General features: G+C 44.7%; 2 protein-coding genes across 7 annotated transcripts in view; both read left to right on the top strand.

Annotated features, from left to right (window-relative positions):
* The first annotated feature begins 2,808 nt into the window (after positions 1-2,808).
* Positions 2,809-10,332, top strand: TXNL4B (thioredoxin like 4B). Of its 5 annotated transcripts, XM_078768346.1 has the most exons (5): positions 2,809-2,936; positions 3,147-3,208; positions 8,730-8,881; positions 9,038-9,189; positions 9,366-10,332. In XM_078768346.1, exons 3-5 carry the CDS (start codon positions 8,750-8,752, stop codon positions 9,529-9,531), a joined length of 450 nt encoding a protein of 149 aa, XP_078624472.1. In that variant the 5' UTR covers positions 2,809-2,936; positions 3,147-3,208; positions 8,730-8,749; the 3' UTR covers positions 9,532-10,332. The 5 variants fall into 5 exon arrangements, with proteins under 5 accessions (XP_078624472.1, XP_067991376.2, XP_067991379.2 ...); XM_068135275.2 differs by lacking the exon at positions 2,809-2,936 and having other exon boundaries at positions 3,074-3,208; XM_068135278.2 differs by lacking the exon at positions 2,809-2,936 and having other exon boundaries at positions 3,099-3,194.
* A 2,942-nt stretch (positions 10,333-13,274) lies between these two features.
* TRAPPC10 (trafficking protein particle complex subunit 10) overlaps positions 13,275-18,478 on the top strand; it is a 29,471-nt gene continuing 24,267 nt past the window's right edge. Inside the window, exons 1-3 of one of the 2 annotated variants that reach the window (XM_078767931.1) lie at positions 13,275-13,635; positions 15,506-15,587; positions 16,870-17,005. In XM_078767931.1, coding sequence (XP_078624057.1) covers positions 13,572-13,635; positions 15,506-15,587; positions 16,870-17,005 — 282 coding nt within the window. In that variant the 5' untranslated portion in view covers positions 13,275-13,571. The remainder of the gene's footprint in view (positions 13,636-15,505; positions 15,588-16,869; positions 17,006-18,478) is intronic. The other variant, XM_068135280.2, reaches the window with a different exon arrangement.

Genomic DNA, 18,478 nt, shown 5'->3' on the forward strand with positions numbered 1-18,478 from the left:
TGGAGGAAGCTGCCGTGCCCGGAGAGAACCAGTCCTGCCAGCGACTGAAGTTAGAAGACTACACACATACTGTGAAAACGTATGTTAAGCCCAGTTACAATTTCTTAAAATAGGCCTTAAGCTAGCACATCGTATCATTACTTCCTTAAGCTTCTTGTGACATTTATTGTATGCAGGTATTGGGGAGGACTGTCTGCTCTTCTCTTTTACCAAGTCTTACCAGGTACGGTACCTACTACACCTACCTACTACCAACTACCTAACTACCTACTACCAACTACCTAACCTACTGATGCCATGGTGATGGGTAAAATAGTGGCAAGAGGTATGCAGTTATTGGGGAGGACTGTCTGCTCTTCTCTTTTACCAAGTCTTACCAGGTACGGTACCTACTACACCTACCTACTACCAACTACCTAACCTACTGATACCATAGTGATGGGTAAAATAGTGGCAAGAGGCTTTGGCTTCGCCGGCTCATTGCGGCTTTGCAGTCGGTACTAGTAGCCGGCGAAGCCGGTGTTGTCAATAAACGAGTACGTATTATGTTGAAAACCTGATTATGCCTTGGCTCGAGAATCCGAAGCGCAGTGGAGGCAGCCATCTTGCGGATGCGGAAGTATGCATAACAAATTTAAAACGTTCATTAGGAGTTTCCTTCACCCGTCATCATTTGATTCACAATCTTATGCACCTCAAATGTATTAATAAAATAATTTAAGACCAACATCGGCCCGCACTGGCCTGGTTATCTTCAACAAAACGCGTCACCAAACACCGGACCCAATGAGAGTCGAGCATTTGCAAAAAAATTTCTAAAATTAAATCACTCAATGGAGACCGCCATCGACCGGATGCGGAAGTTTGCATAAAACAATTGCGAAAAAGTTCAATAGGAGTTTGTTTCACCCGTTGTTCTTTGATTCACAATCTAATGAAACCTCTAATTAGTAATTAAAATACGTTAAGACCAACCTCGTTATCTTCAACGAAAATCGTCATCAAACACCAGAACCAATGAGATTCGAGCATTTGAAAAAATATTATTACGCGTTTCGGAGGGTGAAAACGGCGTCAAATATTCTAACATTGACGAAGAATTATTTTTTAGAAATCTCGCGGCTGTATGGGATAGTTTTTCACGGCCAGAAATATGGTATAAGCGGTTTACATATTTAGTTTAGAAATACGGATAGTTTTTCACGGCCGGAAATATCCGAAGTTGAGACGGAATTCACCGAATTAATCACTGCAAGCTAACGTCTTCTGGTGGAGGAAGCTGCCGTGCCCGGAGAGTCAGAGAACCAGCCCTGGCGCCTGACAGCGACTGAAGTTAGAAGACGACACACATACGGTACTGTGAAAACGTATGTTAAGCCCAGTTAAAATTTCTTAAAATAGGCCCTTAGCTAGCACATCGTATAGTTACTTCCTTAAGCTTCTTGTGACATTTATTGTATGCAGGTATTGGGGAGGATTGTCTGCTCTTCTCTTTTACCAAGTCTTACCAGGTACGGTACCTACTACACCTACCTACTACCAACTACCTAACCTACTGATGCCATAGTGATGGGTAAAATAGTGGCAAGAGGCTTTGGCTTCGCCGGCTCATTGCGGCTTTGCAGTCGGGTACTAGTAGCCGGCGAAGCCGGTGTTGTGAATGAACGCGTACGTATTATGTTGAAAAGCCAGATTTTGCTGGATCCCTTGAGAATTTCGAAGCTTTGACGCACCAAATCGCTCAATGGAGGCCACCATCTTGCGGATGCGGAAGTATGCATAACAAATTGCAAAAAGTTCAATAGGAGTTTGTTTCACCCGTCTTTTTTTGATTCACAATCTCATGCACCTCTAATTTGTAATTAAAATACTTTAAGCCCAACCTCGTTCCCCGGGCCCTGGTTGTCTTCAGCGAAAATCGTCACCAAACACCGGAACCAATGAGATTCGAGCATTTGAAAAAATATTTCAAAAAAGCTTATTTTTTAGAAATATCGCGGCCGTCGGGAATAGTTTTTCACGGCCGGAAATATCCGAAATTGAGATGGAATTCACCGAATTAATCAGGAAGAAAATTTTAGAAATTTTAATCTCATCCAGAATGCAAATGGTGTCATTTTGAACTAGGTACGGAACCTACTACACCTACCTACTACCAACTACCTAACCTACTGATGCCATAGCGATGGGTAAAATAGTGGCAACAGGCTTTGGCTTCGCCGGCTCATTGCGGCTTTGCGTGTGTGTGTGTGTGTTGGGGTGTGTGTGTGTGTGTGTGTGTGTGTGTGTATGTGTGTGTGTGTGTGTGTGTGTGTATGTTTGTGTGTAGGGGGGATGTGTGTGTGTGTGGGGGGGGAGGGATGTGTGTGTTTAGGCGGGGGGTGTGGGGGTTGGTGTGTGTGTGTGTGTGTGTGTGTGTGTGTGTATGTTTGTGTGTAGGGGGGATGTGTGTGTGTGTGGGGGGGAGGGATGTGTGTGTTTAGGCGGGGGGTGTGGGGGTTGGTGTGTGTGTGTGTGTGTGTGTGTGTGTGTGTGTGTGTGTTTGGAGGGGTAAAATCCACCCCTCCCCCCCCCTCCCAAACATGATTAATAAGAAGACGTCATGCAGAGCACGATACTTGCAAAATCCACCCCACCCCCCAACCAACCCATACAACTCTAGTATTCGTCACCGATGTGCGCAATGGTTTGTTGACAAAACATTCGGCCCGCCAATATGGCGGCCGCTCGGCTTCACGGCTGCTAATGCTGCGCCGCATCTCATTGGCTCTCCAGGTTCTATACATACCTCCATGTTTGAGATGTTTCGGGTTGAATCATTTTGCACTGTGTTTAATAAACAGTCAGCATAGTTAGCGGCAGTGCCTCTATGTTTTTCAAAGACTGAGGGTTCAAGCTGAAGTTATCGGCCTAATCCTCATTCTCACCTCCTCACGGTTTTTTACATTAATACAGTCGTCTGTTTAATTGCGGTATTTGTGGTTTATTGGGATAGAAAAACGTCACAGTGAAAAGGAAGTTAAAGAAGAAAAATTTAATGCCCGGATAGTTGTTAATTTGGTGATTTAAAAAATATTATTGAAACTTTTAATATACCTCACATTAAATTATTTTCCAAGGTGCTTTCACCTGGTTTTTCCTTTTAGTTTACAAGGCTTTGCGAGGTTTTGCGAAAACGACTCTGGACTGCGTTGGTATTTTCGAGGCGGTACGAGCTCTGTCTCTGTCAGTCTCTCTCTTTCTTTCTTTTTCTCTTTCTCTTTTTCTTTCTCTTTCTCTTTCTTTTTTTTCTTTCTCTTTTCTCTTTCTCTTTCTCTCTCGGCGTGTCCACGTCCTGGTACGTGGTGTGTGTCCCGTGATGTCGGTGTCCGTGTGTCCCCCTGATGTCGGTGTCCGTGTGTCCCGTGATGTCGGTCCCCGTGTGTCCCCGTGAGGTCGGTGTCCGCGTGTCCCCGTGATGTCATTGTCGGTGTCCGTGTGTCCACGTGGTCCGTGTGCCCCCTGATGTCGGTGTCCGTGTGTCCACGTGGTCCGTGTGTCCCGTGATGTCGGTGTCCGTGTGTCCCCGTGATGTCGGTGTCCCCTGTCCCTGATGAGTGATGTCGGTGTCCGTGTGTCCCTGTGATGTCGGTATCCGTGTGTCCCATGATGTCGGTGTCCGTGTGTCCCCGTGATGTCGGTGTCCGTGTGTCCCCGTGATGTCGGTGTCCGTGTGTCCCCGTGATGTCGGTGTCCGTGTGTCCCCGTGTCCCCGTGATGTCGGTGTCCGTGTGTCCCCGTGATGTCGGTGTCCGTGTGTCCCCGTGATGTCGGTGTCCGTGTGTCCCCGTGATGTCGGTGTCCGTGTGTCCCCGTGATGTCGGTGTCCGTGTGTCCCCGTGATGTCGGTGTCCGTGTGTCCCCGTGATGTCGGTGTCCGTGTGTCCCCGTGATGTCGGTGTCCGTGTGTCCACGTGGTCCGTGTGTCCACGTGATGTCGGTGTGTCCACGTGGTCCGTGTGTCCACGTGATGTCGGTGTGTCCACGTGATGTCGGTGTGTCCACGTGATGTCGGTGTGTCCACGTGATGTCGGTGTGTCCACGTGATGTCGGTGTGTCCACGTGATGTCGGTGTGTCCACGTGATGTCGGTGTGTCCACGTGATGTCGGTGTGTCCACGTGATGTCGGTGTGTCCACGTGATGTCGGTGTGTCCACGTGATGTCGGTGTGTCCACGTGATGTCGGTGTGTCCACGTGATGTCGGTGTGTCCACGTGATGTCGGTGTGTCCACGTGATGTCGGTGTGTCCACGTGATGTCGGTGTGTCCACGTGATGTCGGTGTGTCCACGTGATGTCGGTGTGTCCACGTGATGTCGGTGTGTCCACGTGATGTCGGTGTGTCCACGTGATGTCGGTGTGTCCACGTGATGTCGGTGTGTCCACGTGATGTCGGTGTGTCCACGTGATGTCGGTGTGTCCGTGTGATGTCGGTGTCCGTGTGTCCCCGTGATGTCGGTGTCCGTGTGTCCCCGTGATGTCGGTGTCCGTGTGTCCCCGTGATGTCGGTGTCCGTGTGTCCCCGTGATGTCGGTGTCCGTGTGTCCCCGTGATGTCGGTGTCCGTGTGTCCACGTGGTCCGTGTGCCCACGTGATGTCGGTGTCCGTGTGTCCCCGTGATGTCGGTGTGTGTCCCCGTGATGTCGGTGTCCGTGTGTCCCCGTGATGTCGGTGTCCGTGTGTCCCCGTGATGTCGGTGTCCGTGTGTCCCCGTGATGTCGGTGTCCGTGTGTCCCCGTGATGTCGGTGTCCGTGTGTCCCCGTGATGTCGGTGTCCGTGTGTCCCCGTGATGTCGGTGTCCGTGTGTCCCCGTGATGTCGGTGTCCGTGTGTCCACGTGGTCCGTGTGTCCCCGTGATGTCGGTGTCCGTGTGTCCCCGTGATGTCGGTGTCCGTGTGTCCCCGTGATGTCGGTGTCCGTGTGTCCCCGTGATGTCGGTGTCCGTGTGTCCCCGTGATGTCGGTGTCCGTGTGGCCCCGTGTTGTCGGTGTCCGTGTGTCCCCGTGATGTCGGTGTCCGTGTGTCCCCGTGATGTCGGTGTCCGTGTGTCCCCGTGATGTCGGTGTCGGTGTCCGTGTGTCCCCGTGATGTCGGTGTCAGTGTCCCCCCGTGATGTTGGTGTCCGTGTGTCCCCGTGATATTGTCACATCCTCATGATTGACGACGATGGTCGTGTATTTTTTGCCCCATGCCACCGATTTTTTTTTTTTTTTTTTTTTTTTTTTACATTTAATGATACTAGGGCATTGCCCGTACTATATCTATATCTAAAATTATATCCCCCCCCCTCTATTTACATGAAATGGTTTGGTCCAAAGCGAACGGCTTCCGGAGTTTGGTAAAGAAATCGCCATCGCGTGCACAAACGCGCAGGAAAGCGAATGAATCGCAAATTCGTTTTTATTAGTTTTAAAACATAGTTTAACGCCAACATAGTTTGCAAACGTGAAATAAATGAATACGCTCTCAAATGTGCCATCCGAGGCAGAGTGTGTCCGCCACGTTCGGCACACGCGATAGTTCGCTGCTCTCTGATTGGTTGAATCGTTTTTTGGACATAGCTCGGTAAGTAATTGTCCGATTAATATGAAACCTTGAAAAGGCACATCCTCGGGTCCCCAGCAATATACCTGGCAAGTTAAAAGTATATCGGACCCGTGGTTGTCGAGAAACAGCGGTCACAGACAAACGTACAAACAGAGATTACTGGAATTATAGATAGACTAGGGCATTGCCCGTACGTGGGTGCCCGTTCCTTGCCAAAAAAACAAAAAAACGCTACCCGTACGCTCTACCCCGCCCGTACGCCCGTAAACAAAAAAAACAACGCTCTTCGCTTCCGCCCTTCGCTCTGACTGAATTGGGAGAAATAATGCGCATAAGAAATCGAATTACGTACCGTAATGGCGGTCAGCTCGTAACGCGCTCAGCTCCGCTCGTCTCACATCGGCCACGCCTACGCAACAAAGCGTTCTGTGATTGGCTGCCGGAAGTGAAGTCTTCACTGTCCGGAAGTTCGCAAATCGCAGTTACGATGAATCGTTTTAATTTAATCGCAGTTTGAATTCGTTTTAAAACATAGTTTAACGGCAACATAGTTTTCCAACGTGAAATAAATGAATACGCTGTCAAATGTGCCGTCCGAGGCAGAGTCTGATCGCCACGTTCGGCACACGTGATAGCTCGCTGCTCTCTGATTGGTTGAAGCGTTTTTTGGACATAGCTCGGTAAGTACTTCTCCGATTAATTTAAAACCTTGAAAAGGCACATCCTCGGGTCCCCAGCAATATACCTGGCAAGTTTCAAGTATATCGGACCCGTGGTTGTCGAGAAACAGCGGTCACAGACACACAGACACACAGACACACAGACACACAGACACACAGAGATTGCTGGAATTATAGATAGACTAGGGCATTGCCCGTACTATATCTATATCTAAAATTATATCCCCCCCCCTCTATTTACATGAAATGGTTTGGTCCAAAGCGAACGGCTTGCGAGTACGGTGACAATCCCCCCCTCTATTTACATGCAATGGTTTGGTCCAAAGCGAACGGCTTCCGGAGTTTGGTAAAGAAATCGCCATCGCGTGCACAAACGCGCAGGAAAGCGAATGAATCGCAAATTCGGTTTTATTAGTTTTAAAACATAGTTTAACGCCAACATAGTTTGCAAACGTGAAATAAATGAATACGCTCTCAAATGTGCCATCCGAGGCAGAGTGTGTCCTCCACGTTCGGCACACGCGATCGTTCGCTGCTCTCTGATTGGTTGAATCGTTTTTTGGACATAGCTCGGTAAGTAATTGTCCGATTAATATGAAACCTTGAAAAGGCACATCCTCGGGTCCCCAGCAATATACCTGGCAAGTTAAAAGTATATCGGACCCGTGGTTGTCGAGAAACAGCGGTCACAGACAAACAGACGTACAAACGTACAGACGTACAAACGTACAGAGATTACTGGAATTATAGATAGATGAAATGTCTGAATTTCGATGATTTGTGTCAGAAGAAGATTTATTTCATTTGTTTTCCACCCACAATTCCTTTTCATTTAGGAAACAGTATTCTTGGGATAATGACTGCAAGACAAACTAAGGCCTCTGCAGATTTTGATTGTTAATCCATGTTTTGATGTTGATTGTTAATCCATGTTTTGATGTTGATTGTTAATCCATGTTTTGATGTTGATTGTTAATCCATGTTTTGATTTTGATTGTTAATCCATGTTTTGATGTTGATTGTTAATCCATGTTTTGATGTTGATTGTTAATCCATGTTTTGATGTTGATTGTTAATCCATGTTTTGATTTTGATTGTTAATCCATGTTTTGATTTTGATTGTTAATCCATGTTTTGATTTTGATTGTTAATCCATGTTTTGATTTTGATTGTTAATCCATGTTTTGATTTTGATTGTTAATCCATGTTTTGATGTTGATTGTTAATCCATGTTTTGATGTTGATTGTTAATCCATGTTTTGATTTTGATTGTTAATCCATGTTTTGATGTTGATTGATAATCTATGTTTTGATTTTGATTGTTAATCCATGTTTTGATGTTGATTGTTAATCCATGTTTTGATTTTGATTGTTAATCCATGTTTTGATGTTGATTGATAATCTATGTTTTGATGTTGATTGTTAATCCATGTTTTGATTTTGATTGTTAATCCATGTTTTGATGTTGATTGTTAATCCATGTTTTGATGTTGATTGTTAATCCATGTTTTGATTTTGATTGTTAATCCATGTTTTGATTTTGATTGTTAATCCATGTTTTGATGTTGATTGTTAATCCATGTTTTGATGTTGATTGTTAATCCATGTTTTGATTTTGATTGTTAATCCATGTTTTGATGTTGATTGATAAATCCATGTTTTGATGTTGATTGATAATCTATGTTTTGATGTTGATTGATAATCCATGTTTTGATTTTGATTGTTAATCCATGTTTTGATTTTGATTGTTAATCCATGTTTTGATGTTGATTGTTAATCCATGTTTTGATGTTGATTGTTAATCCATGTTTTGATTTTGATTGTTAATCCATGTTTTGATGTTGATTGTTAATCCATGTTTTGATGTTGATTGTTAATCCATGTTTTGATTTTGATTGTTAATCCATGTTTTGATGTTGATTGTTAATCCATGTTTTGATGTTGATTGATAATCCATGTTTTGATTTTGATTGTTAATCCATGTTTTGATGTTGATTGTTAATCCATGTTTTGATGTTGATTGTTAATCCATGTTTTGATGTTGATTGTTAATCCATGTTTTGATGTTGATTGTTAATCCATGTTTTGATGTTGATTGTTAATCCATGTTTTGATTTTGATTGATAATTAATCCATGTTTTGATGTTGATTGTAAATCCATGTTTTGATGTTGATTGTTAATCCATGTTTTGATGTTGATTGTTAATCCATGTTTTGATGTTGATTGTTAATCCATGTTTTGATGTTGATTGTTAATCCATGTTTTGATGTTGATTGTTAATCCATGTTTTGATGTTGATTGATCATCCATGTTTTGATGTTGATTGATAATCCATGTTTTGATGTTGATTGTTAATCCATGTTTTGATTTTGATTGTTCCATGTTTTTATTTTGATTATTAATCCATGTTTTGAAGAAATTTCAGCTGGGACGTTACAATGTTTCCATCCCTGGTGTTCAAGGGCTCGAATCCCACACCGTCATGGCGTGGGCACTGGCGCACCTGTGCACCAAGCGGGAGGTTGATGGAGCTGTTCGCTCGTTCGCTGACAAGGTGCTGATATTGAGGTTCGGTCGGAGCAGCGATCCTGGGTGTATGCAGCTTGATGAACTGGTGAGGAGGGCTGAAGTCCGCTTGGTACTTGCTTGCGATGTGTGGTAGGGACGACATCGTCGTTTTCCATGATGATGGCCGCTCGAAAACCAGCGAGATGTCGGTGTCACATTTAATCAATACCTGTGCCCATCAACCAATCTCTCTTGCATCCAGTTGTGGAAAACGTCGCAGCAATTGAGAAAAATGGCTTCGATGTACTTGGTGGACGTGGATGAAGTCCCCGTGTACACACGTTACTTTGACATCTCCTACGTACCTTCAACAGTGTTCTTCTTCAACGGGCAGCACATCAAGGTGGACTATGGGTGAGTGGTTTGAGCAGCAGGGCATGACTTTTATGGGTTTCCTTCAAATCAACATGAGGTATTTTAAAATGCATCTTGATACAAATAATCACTGCGCTCATGAGGAGGATTTTGACAATGAGATCCTTCTACCAGTTCATCATCTCTAATATGGATGCTTTTGCGTTGTTGCCCAGATCCCCTGATCACACCAAGTTTGTGGGATGTTTCAAGTGCAAGCAAGACCTCATAGACCTGGTGGAGGTTATCTTCCGGGGAGCAATGCGTGGAAAGCTCATTGTCCGCAGCCCCATTGATCCCCGCAACCTACCACGCTATGATCTCCTCTACTGCGACCTATGATGAGTACCGCCGTATGCCTTGGTTGAAACTGGCGGAGTGGGCTGCCACATGGGCAGCGCTGGCTTTCTGGCCCGTTGACGTGTTCAGAAGACAGAGTGTGAAAATGCATCTTCACCCTCCGTACTGCTGTAACGTGATGATGGTCAAACTCGGGTGCATGGGACACAGACGTGTCCGCCCCAGTACCGACGCGATGTTCATCTTTGAATGTTGGATTCTGAACTTTGACATCACTGCTGGCTTTTTGTTTGATAGACATTTCCATGCCAGCTTGTACAGTTAATTATTTATGAAATAACTTGCTTTTCAGATTAATTATATTATATACAACAACAACAACAGGCATTTTAAGGCCATTTTCCCTGCGAGAGCGGGGGTTAGCCTTGCGGGTCCCCATGACAATGTTCTCCATTTTGCCCTATTTTCTGCATCTCCCCTTGTTAACCCCCTTGCCCGCATTTCTTCTTCCACCATCTTTAGCCAAGTCTTTCTCGGTCTTCCCCATCCTCTACTTCCTTCCACATTCATTTCCATCACTCTTCTCAACCAGTCACTTTCATCCTTCCTCAACACATGACCAAACCATCTCAAACTGTTTCTCTTCACAGCATCCATCACATCCTTCACAGCATCTCTCTCTCTCTCGGCATGTCCACGTCCTGGTACGTGGTTATACGTTTAATTATATTATATGAAGTGACAAATTGGTTGGAAAGTTGTGTGGGGGCATATTAATTACTCGACTACCACTTTTCAAAAGTTGCTTTTTGCATAATTTTTAATAAACGAATTGAAGAATCATTGGTTTTCGTTCTTCCCATTAATCAATTGAATGATCTTTGTGTTATATACACTAGCAACGGTACCCGCCCTACAGGCGGGGCTTCAATTGTAAGGCCCAAATGAAAAGGCAAAATACCAGAAATTGAAGCCTTTTTTATTTTAAACGATTGATACAAACATCCGTTAAATCATATCACACGCAAATCATCAAAATCATCTCTAATATGATTGTAAGGCCCTGTAATTGTAATTGTAATTGTAAGGCCCTGGCTGCCATATATATATATATATAAACAGTATTTGTAGAATTTTAATAAAAGCCACATCACTGTTCATATTGGTAAATATTATTCCATCGTCTTTGGAAAAATTGGAACATTGGAAAATTGGGAAAAAAATTGGAAAAGCAATATAGCCTATTTTACTCCAGGGGATGGCTTACCCACCCAAAATTTCGTTGCGATCGGTTCAGCCGTTTTCGCGGTACCTGGGAACAGACAGACAGACGGACAGACATTTGGTGAATTATAGTAAGATGCATAATCTATGTTCCTTGGCACCCTCACAAATGGGGGGAAGAACAATTCTATTTAGTTAATTGCAACAATCATAGACTCTTGCTTGAAATTTTGAATCGGTTTTGGTATCTCTGCATAGAATTTTGTTTACATCGTAATGAATGGCAATGTGGATTTATATGAAGACTTGGCATTTAATATGGAATATTTTTTTTCTTGGGGTGAACTTACTTTTCAAGATGACTTGAACCAAAAGTTCATTGGAATTATGTTGAAATTATTCTAGATTTTGTTAGTGACCTTCAAAAGAAACAAAAACCACATTTGACATTTCAAAGCAAATAAATTGATCCTTGAAAGTGATGTAAACTGATATCGAACTCAATTCACGGACAGTACTGTGTTAAACTTCTGTACGTTTTCCAGAAGTATGTCTCTTTATTTTGCACATTAGCCAAAAATTTTTTTAACAAAAACAAAAGTTAAATTACGACTGGGATTACGGACAGTAAAATTACAGTTCAGTACCTCGTGTAACCCCCACGAGCATTCAGGAGAGCACGTACACGTTGAGGCATGCTGTTCATGAGATTTGCCAAGGTTTGGACAGGAATCGCTTGCCATGCAGTGACAATAGCCTGCTGCAATTCATGCACAGAGGTCGGCTGCTGGTCCAAGTGGTCGATTTGACGCGTTAATTCTGCCCACAAGTTCTCTATCGGATTCATATCCGGGGACATGGCAGGCCACTCCATATGCTCCACACCACGGTCGGCAAGAAAGTGTTGGATCATGCGATCACGATGAGGCCGTGCATTGTCATCTTGGAAGACAAAGTTTCCTCGAAAGGCTGCACGAGCAAATGGAAGCAATGTTTCTTCCAGAATGGCCCTGTACTTGAACTGGGTCAGGTTTCCATTCAGAACAACCAGGTCAGTTTTGCCCCCTGCATGAAAAGCAGCCCAAACGGTCACCTCACCACCTCCAGCCTGGACTCTTGGCACTATACAATCTTCGTTGTAGGCTTCATGCACCTGTCTGCGCACTCGGACGTGGCCATCTTGATGGCAGACCAGAAATCTAGACTCACCACTGAAGATCACGTGATTCCAGTGTCCTGGCTGCCATTGACGGTGCTCTCTGGCCCACTGCAATCGCCGCTGGCGGTGTTGTCTGGTCAGGCATGGCTTTCTCAGGGGACGCCTGGCACGATAGCCTGCTTGAACCAGTCGTTGGTTGACTAGCCTTCTGGATACAGGCACATTTGTCAGTTGCTGCCACTCAGCCCTCAGCCGATTAGCTGACTTGGTACGGCCATTGCAGACTAACCGGTGTAGCTGGCGATCATCCCTCGTTGTGGTTCTGCGGGGACGTCCTGGCTTCGGTATTGCAGTAGGAACACCCCTCTGAGCATTTCGTTTCAGGATCTTTGACACCTGACCTTGAGTGATGCTATACTGCCGAGCAATAGCACCCTGTTTCATGCCGGAATTTCGTAAAGCCACCACTCCATGACAAACAGCATTGTCGAGTTGACGGACCATCTCCAGAGGAAGCGGCAATAACTTTTGTAGACGTGCAGCAGTTGTTTTCCACGAATACAGAACGCAACAACCCTTATATACACCCGATTGTGAAGCCAATCGTCAAACGCACCTGTCCGTACATTTTGCCCCGCCACCTGTGATATAATCCTGTTAGTGTTATTGACTTCTTGCTGCGGCTGCGACAATCAGTGACATGGTTCTTTTAACAAAGAAATCACCGAAGCGTAAAAGAAACTCACCAGATTGATATACTGAGTTCAGAAATTAAACCCAAGTCAAGGAAAAAAAAAATTCCATATTAAATGCCATCTGTATAATTACACTGTGATTATACACCGCTCATTAAGGAGGAGAGGGGCACCGTTGATTTCAACATTCCCCTTTCACTTTTAGCTTTACTTCAGGCAGTTGTTTTAACACAATATGAATGAATGGTGTATTCGACTGTTACAACGAATAATTACGATCAACTTGAAATACCAATCCTTTTAATGTCAAAATTTAATATTGTACAAAGGCTTGATTTATGATTTATTCGGTGCTTGGTGGCCAGGGCGCTATATTTGACGGAGGGTTCATGTAAGAGTGTGCAGTATTTTGGAAGTAACGTTTTGATAATTTGGTGTTAATATTAGTATTACCATCCTTCATAGGACAGAAAGAATAATAATTCATTTATTTTGTATAGCGCTTTTCATGAAGCCCAAAGGCGCTTTGACAGAGTGCAAAACACAATGCATAACAAAACATGAAAACAACAACTGCAAAAAGACAAGAAAGAAGGTGCAATACGGGAGTTTAACCAACTACTGCCGTTGGAATGCCAACGTCACTACACTGGCGAGTGGCGACATGGTAGGCGGCGTAAAAGCTATCTTGAAAAATATTTTCTTTCACATTTTGGCAGTTTAATCATGTGTACATACATATTATTTTTTTAACACGAGGTAATTTTAACAACGACAAATAAATGTTGGTGAAGCAACCTGTAAAGTTTCCGGCGACTGGAGGAAAAGGTTCCGTATTCGATTCGGCTTCGATGAGCCGGCGTCTGCGATGTCACAGGAACATCCCGAGATAGAGATATATATATATATATATTCACGTGTAGGCGCAAGATCTGATTTGTTTGTCTCCATCAGGGTCTCGCCCTGCGTGTGTTTGTCTGACGGTTCGTCTCGTGTTGATAGTAATGTCCACGGGCGCTGAGGAAAGGCAATTGGTTTACACCATGGAGAATAAACCCATCGTGACATGTGAGTTCGTAAAAGGGGTTTTCTTTTATATACACACAAGACAAGGGAAGGCCTGGCTGTGCATGTCGTTTTTAACGAGGTAAACTCGGGATAATAATCAGCAAACCAATTACCTTTGGGAATGTAACCAGCAAACCAACTAACCTTTGGGGATGTAACCAGCAAACCAACTAACCTTTGGGGATGTAACCAGCAAACCAACTAACCTCGGTGTATGTAACCAGAAAACCAACTAATGTCACGGGGTGGATGTATCCAGAAAACCAACTAACCTCAGGGGGTGGATGTAACCAGCAAACCAACTAACCTTTGGGGATGTAACCAGCAAACAAACTAACCTCAGGGGATGGATGTAACCAGCAAACCAACTAACCTCAGGGGATGGATGTAACCAGCAAACAAACTAACCTCGGTGGATGTAACCAGCAAACAAACTAACCTCGGTGGATGTAACCAGCAAACCAACTAACCTCAGGGGATGGATGTAACCAGCAAACCAAGGAACCTCAGGGGATGGATGCAACCAGCAAACAAACTAACCTCGGTGGATGTAACCAGCAAACAAACTAACCTCGGTGGATGTAACCAGCAAACAAACTAACCTCGGTGGATGTAACCAGCAAACAAACTAACCTCGGTGGATGTAACCAGCAAACCAAGTAACCTCAGGGGATGGATGTAACCAGCAAACAAACTAACCTCGGTGGATGTAACCAGCAAACCAACTAACCTCGGTGGATGTAACCAGCAAACCAACTAACCTCAGGGGATGGATGTAACCAGCAAACAAACTAACCTCGGTGGATGTAACCAGCAAACAAACTAACCTTGGTGGATGTAACCAGCAAACAAACTAACCTCGGTGGATGTAACCAGCAAACCAACTAACCTCGGTGGATGTAACCAGCAAACAAACTAACCTCAGGGGATGGATGAAACCAGCAAACCAACTAACCTCAGGGGATGGATGTAACCAGCAAACAAACTAACCTCGGTGGATGTAACCAGCAAACAAACTAACCTCGGTGGATGTAACCAGCAAACCAACTAACCTCAGGGGATGGATGTAACCAGCAAACAAACTAACCTCGGTGGATGTAACCAGCAAACAAACTAACCTCGGTGGATGTAACCAGCAAACAAACTAACCTCGGTGGATGTAACCAGCAAACCAACTAACCTCAGGGGATGGATGTAACCAACAAACCAACTAACCTCAGGGGATGGATGTAACCAGCAAACAAACTAACCTCGGTGGATGTAACCAGCAAACCAACTAACCTCAGGGGATGGATGTAACCAGCACACAAACTAACCTCGGTGGGTGTAACCAGCAAACCAACTAACCTCAGGGGATGGATGTAACCAGCAAACAAACTAACCTCGGTGGATGTAACCAGCAAACAAACTAACCTTTGGGGATGTAACCAGTAAACTAACTAACCTCAGGGGGTGGATGTAACCAACAAACCAATAACCTCAGGCCATGAAACCAACCCGCCGTTCTTTGGTATACTGTACCTGTATAATTCACTTGTAACATCCTCCACCATCATGCCCCTCCCCATTTCTCGAATCACAGGTAAAATCCCTTCTGCCCAATCGAGCAACCCCAGATATTAAACCGGCCCCACCCACGTCCTTACCCCAACCACCAAAATATGAGCCTTACCTCGATCTCCTTCCTCTGCGTGTCCCCCCCACTCTCCCCCGTCTTACTTCATTTCAACAAAATCTGGATCTCAACCCTGTCCCTTCAAGCACCCCCTCCTCATCAATACCTGTACCCATAAACCAAGCACAAACCCTTAGTTGCGCCGTTTGCTGCTTTCCCATTGTAATGTGTGTGCTTTGATCTTCCTGGATACAGGTGCAGGGGATTCCAGCCTCTTCTCGTCACTACAACCAACACTTGTACAGCAGCTCCCAAAAGAATCGGTGGAATGGAGGAGGTACACTTTTCCCTACTCCATTTCATTCCCATGCCTGTTTTTCTCTTCCTGGTATGGTGTCATCACTGCTGATGTGTCGTGATGCCTGTTCTATTCCCCCCACGTTTTCGCTCTCTTGTAAAGGGCGTTGTACATATAAACAGTAGGAACAAGCTGAAAAAACATTGTCTGCATCCACATCTTCTTCCTTCCTGTGTTTGTTTTGAAGTATATTGAGAAAACATATGTCGAGAAGTATTTTCGCACTCAGGTATTTCTCTCAGACCAGGTGTATTAAAAATAACAAAATATATAAATAAAATAGGATTTGGAAAGAATTATCTGAATTTAGGACCTTCTTTGAGGAGGCAGATCCAGATAAGGAGCACAACCAAATAAGACTTACCTGACCTAATGCATCCTGTCAGATTTGCTTTGAATTGGCCGGGTTGTTTGGGAGCAGAAAACATTTTGGTGAAGATGAAGGATTCGGGAGGGGGCACGTGGGCCCCTTTCCAGGGGAGATACGTTCATGGGAAGCACAACTTAAAGTTAGGGCATGGTCTCGATGCTGCATTGCCAGTTTAGTCTGGATCCAATTGGTTTCTGAGAAGTTTTTTGAATGAAATACCCAAATTAGGGGGGAAAGCCCACTTTTACGCCCTCAATAAGATATGAATACGAATGGGGAGCACAACCCCATGAGACCTTGATGTCTTGATGCATCATACAAAATTTGGTCCGTATCAGCTGGGTAGTTGTGGAGAAGATGTTATAGTGAATATGAAGGGTACGGGAGTGGGCCCGTGGCCCCCTTTCCAGAGGGATACGGTCATGGGGCATGATCCTGATGCACAACTTGAGGTTAGGGCATGATCCTGATGCCTCATGGCCAGTTTGTCAGGATCCGGTTGTCGGGTTCTAAGAAGATTTTTTTGAATGAAATACCCATATTTGGGTACAAATCCCCCTTACACTCCCTTAAAATGGGCGGATCCAGATGGGTAGCACAACCGCATGGGACCTTGCTGTTCTCATTGAACTCGTTTTTGTCAAGTTTAGTTTGAGTACAAAGTGGTTGCAGACAGGCTTTTCATTTTGAGATACTTTGTTTTGTAGTTTTGTTTTTTTATTCCCTCTTGGCTTTGTTCATCTCTGTCTCCTGTGCAGAGCAGATATCGTCCAGCATAGTACAGGTAAGCTTGCGCACAACAGGCAAGGAAGTTTGTGAGCAGTAGAGATAGACATGAATCCAAACCAACATTGTAGGCCTAATGAGGCCTTTTTCTTTGCCTCTTTGTAGATCCTACGGGCGACCTCCAAAGATGATAAATTTGGAAGCGAATTTTATTTCCTTCAAGGAGGAACTGCTGCCAAAGGAAGGATCCAAGGCTCTGCTCACTTTCCCTTTTTTGCACATCTTCTGGACCGACTGTTATGTGAGTCGAGCAACACAGGGACGGTTTAACTCGTCTCGCAAGGGTGGATGGAAAATTCTTATTCTCTAAGTGGCTTCATGTATTTTTGCTGTCTATATCGTTATTCGCAGAATCCCATGGTTAAAAAAAATACTACTATAAAAAAGGAAGCTTTTTGCTCTTGTACTGGTTGAAAGAGCTTAAAAATTGGAGGTTATATATTCCTTCACAGGGGAAAAAAATTTTTGGGAGTGATCAAGGCAGTGGTCTGTTGCCTATACACCACATGGGTTCAATTTGTTTTGTCTGATTGGAAAAATTGTAATTTTCCTGTCGGTTTGGATTGATTTGAAGCCATTTTTACTTAATCCTTTTCTCCTCGAGGAGTGTTTCCGTGTTTCACGGTGGGGTAGGCAGACAATATTAGCCTAATACATTGTCGCATCACCAGAGATTAACACCATCGGATGACGGAAGGCCATAACGGTCTTACGGAACATAACAGTCAGAGGCGATCAAGCCGAAAATTGGCGGGGATTTTTGGCATGCGCGGTATGGAACCAATGGTGTTTACCTTTGACGGCCGCCACACGGATTATCCTCGGACCCAACACCAAACAAACAAGACACAACAAAGAAAATGCACAATAATGAATGATTGCCCCACTGACAGGAAGCGCACAATCTTTCTGGAGGCGGGGAAAATGCACAACGGTGAGGCAAATTTAATATTTCCTATGGTGAAACGTCTCCATCAGACACACAAAACAGACAAGGGGAAAGCGATGAAATAAAAATTAATTGTTTCGTTTTAAGCCGGCCGGCACTCAGCTTGCTCAAAAATGCTTTTAGGAGCTTACTGGTCGTCAAAGCTCAAAGCCCCACTGACAGGAAGCGCACAAGATGACCACTCCTCGGCACCACAAACGTGAGGCCCTTTTTGAGGGCAGTCCTTCCTCGGGGTTCCTCTGCCATCCGGGGAAGCACAACGCGGACCCACAAACCGCCACTAACGCCTCCTCCTCACGGTCGCAAAAGTCCACGCGAGCTCCGCAAAGTTCTCCTCAAGTTCGCACACGAGCGAGGAACTGCCAGCACAAAATCGACCGCCCACCACGAAGAGAGAGAGATTGAGAGAGATTGAGAGAGATTGAGAGAGTGAGAGATCGAGAGAGATCGAGAGATTGAGATTCTTCCTCCTCCATTCTCGAAGTCCTTCGATGACGTCACCCTGACCAATCCGTTTATTTCTCAATCTTTATGCCGGTAGTTGTTGTTGCTGTTGTTGTTGTTGTCGTTGTTGGTTCATGATGTGGGTTTTTATGAACGGCTTGTTATAATTGTAAGAACATAGGGGAAATCACAGGAGGCAATCACATACTGGGAGAACTAATCTTAACCCTACCTAGTTACCACAAGCTCCACGCCCCCCCCCCCCCACTCCCCCCCGTGTGAAGACACGTAAACCCCCTTAAGCTCACAGTTTTCCTACAT

The sequence above is a fragment of the Myxine glutinosa genome, chromosome 14, assembly GCF_964187855.1.
Source record: "Myxine glutinosa chromosome 14, kmMyxGlut1.1, whole genome shotgun sequence".
Taxonomy (NCBI): Eukaryota; Metazoa; Chordata; class Myxini; order Myxiniformes; family Myxinidae; genus Myxine; species Myxine glutinosa.

Coding starts and splice junctions, on each gene's coding strand:
- TXNL4B (XM_078768346.1), top strand. CDS start 8,750: ATGGCGTGGGCACTGGCGCACCTGTGCACCAAGCGGGAGGTTGATGGA. Junction 8,882..9,037: donor GTATGCAGCTTGATGAACTG/GTGAGGAGGGCT, acceptor TCTTGCATCCAG/TTGTGGAAAACGTCGCAGCA. Junction 9,190..9,365: donor CACATCAAGGTGGACTATGG/GTGAGTGGTTTG, acceptor GTTGTTGCCCAG/ATCCCCTGATCACACCAAGT.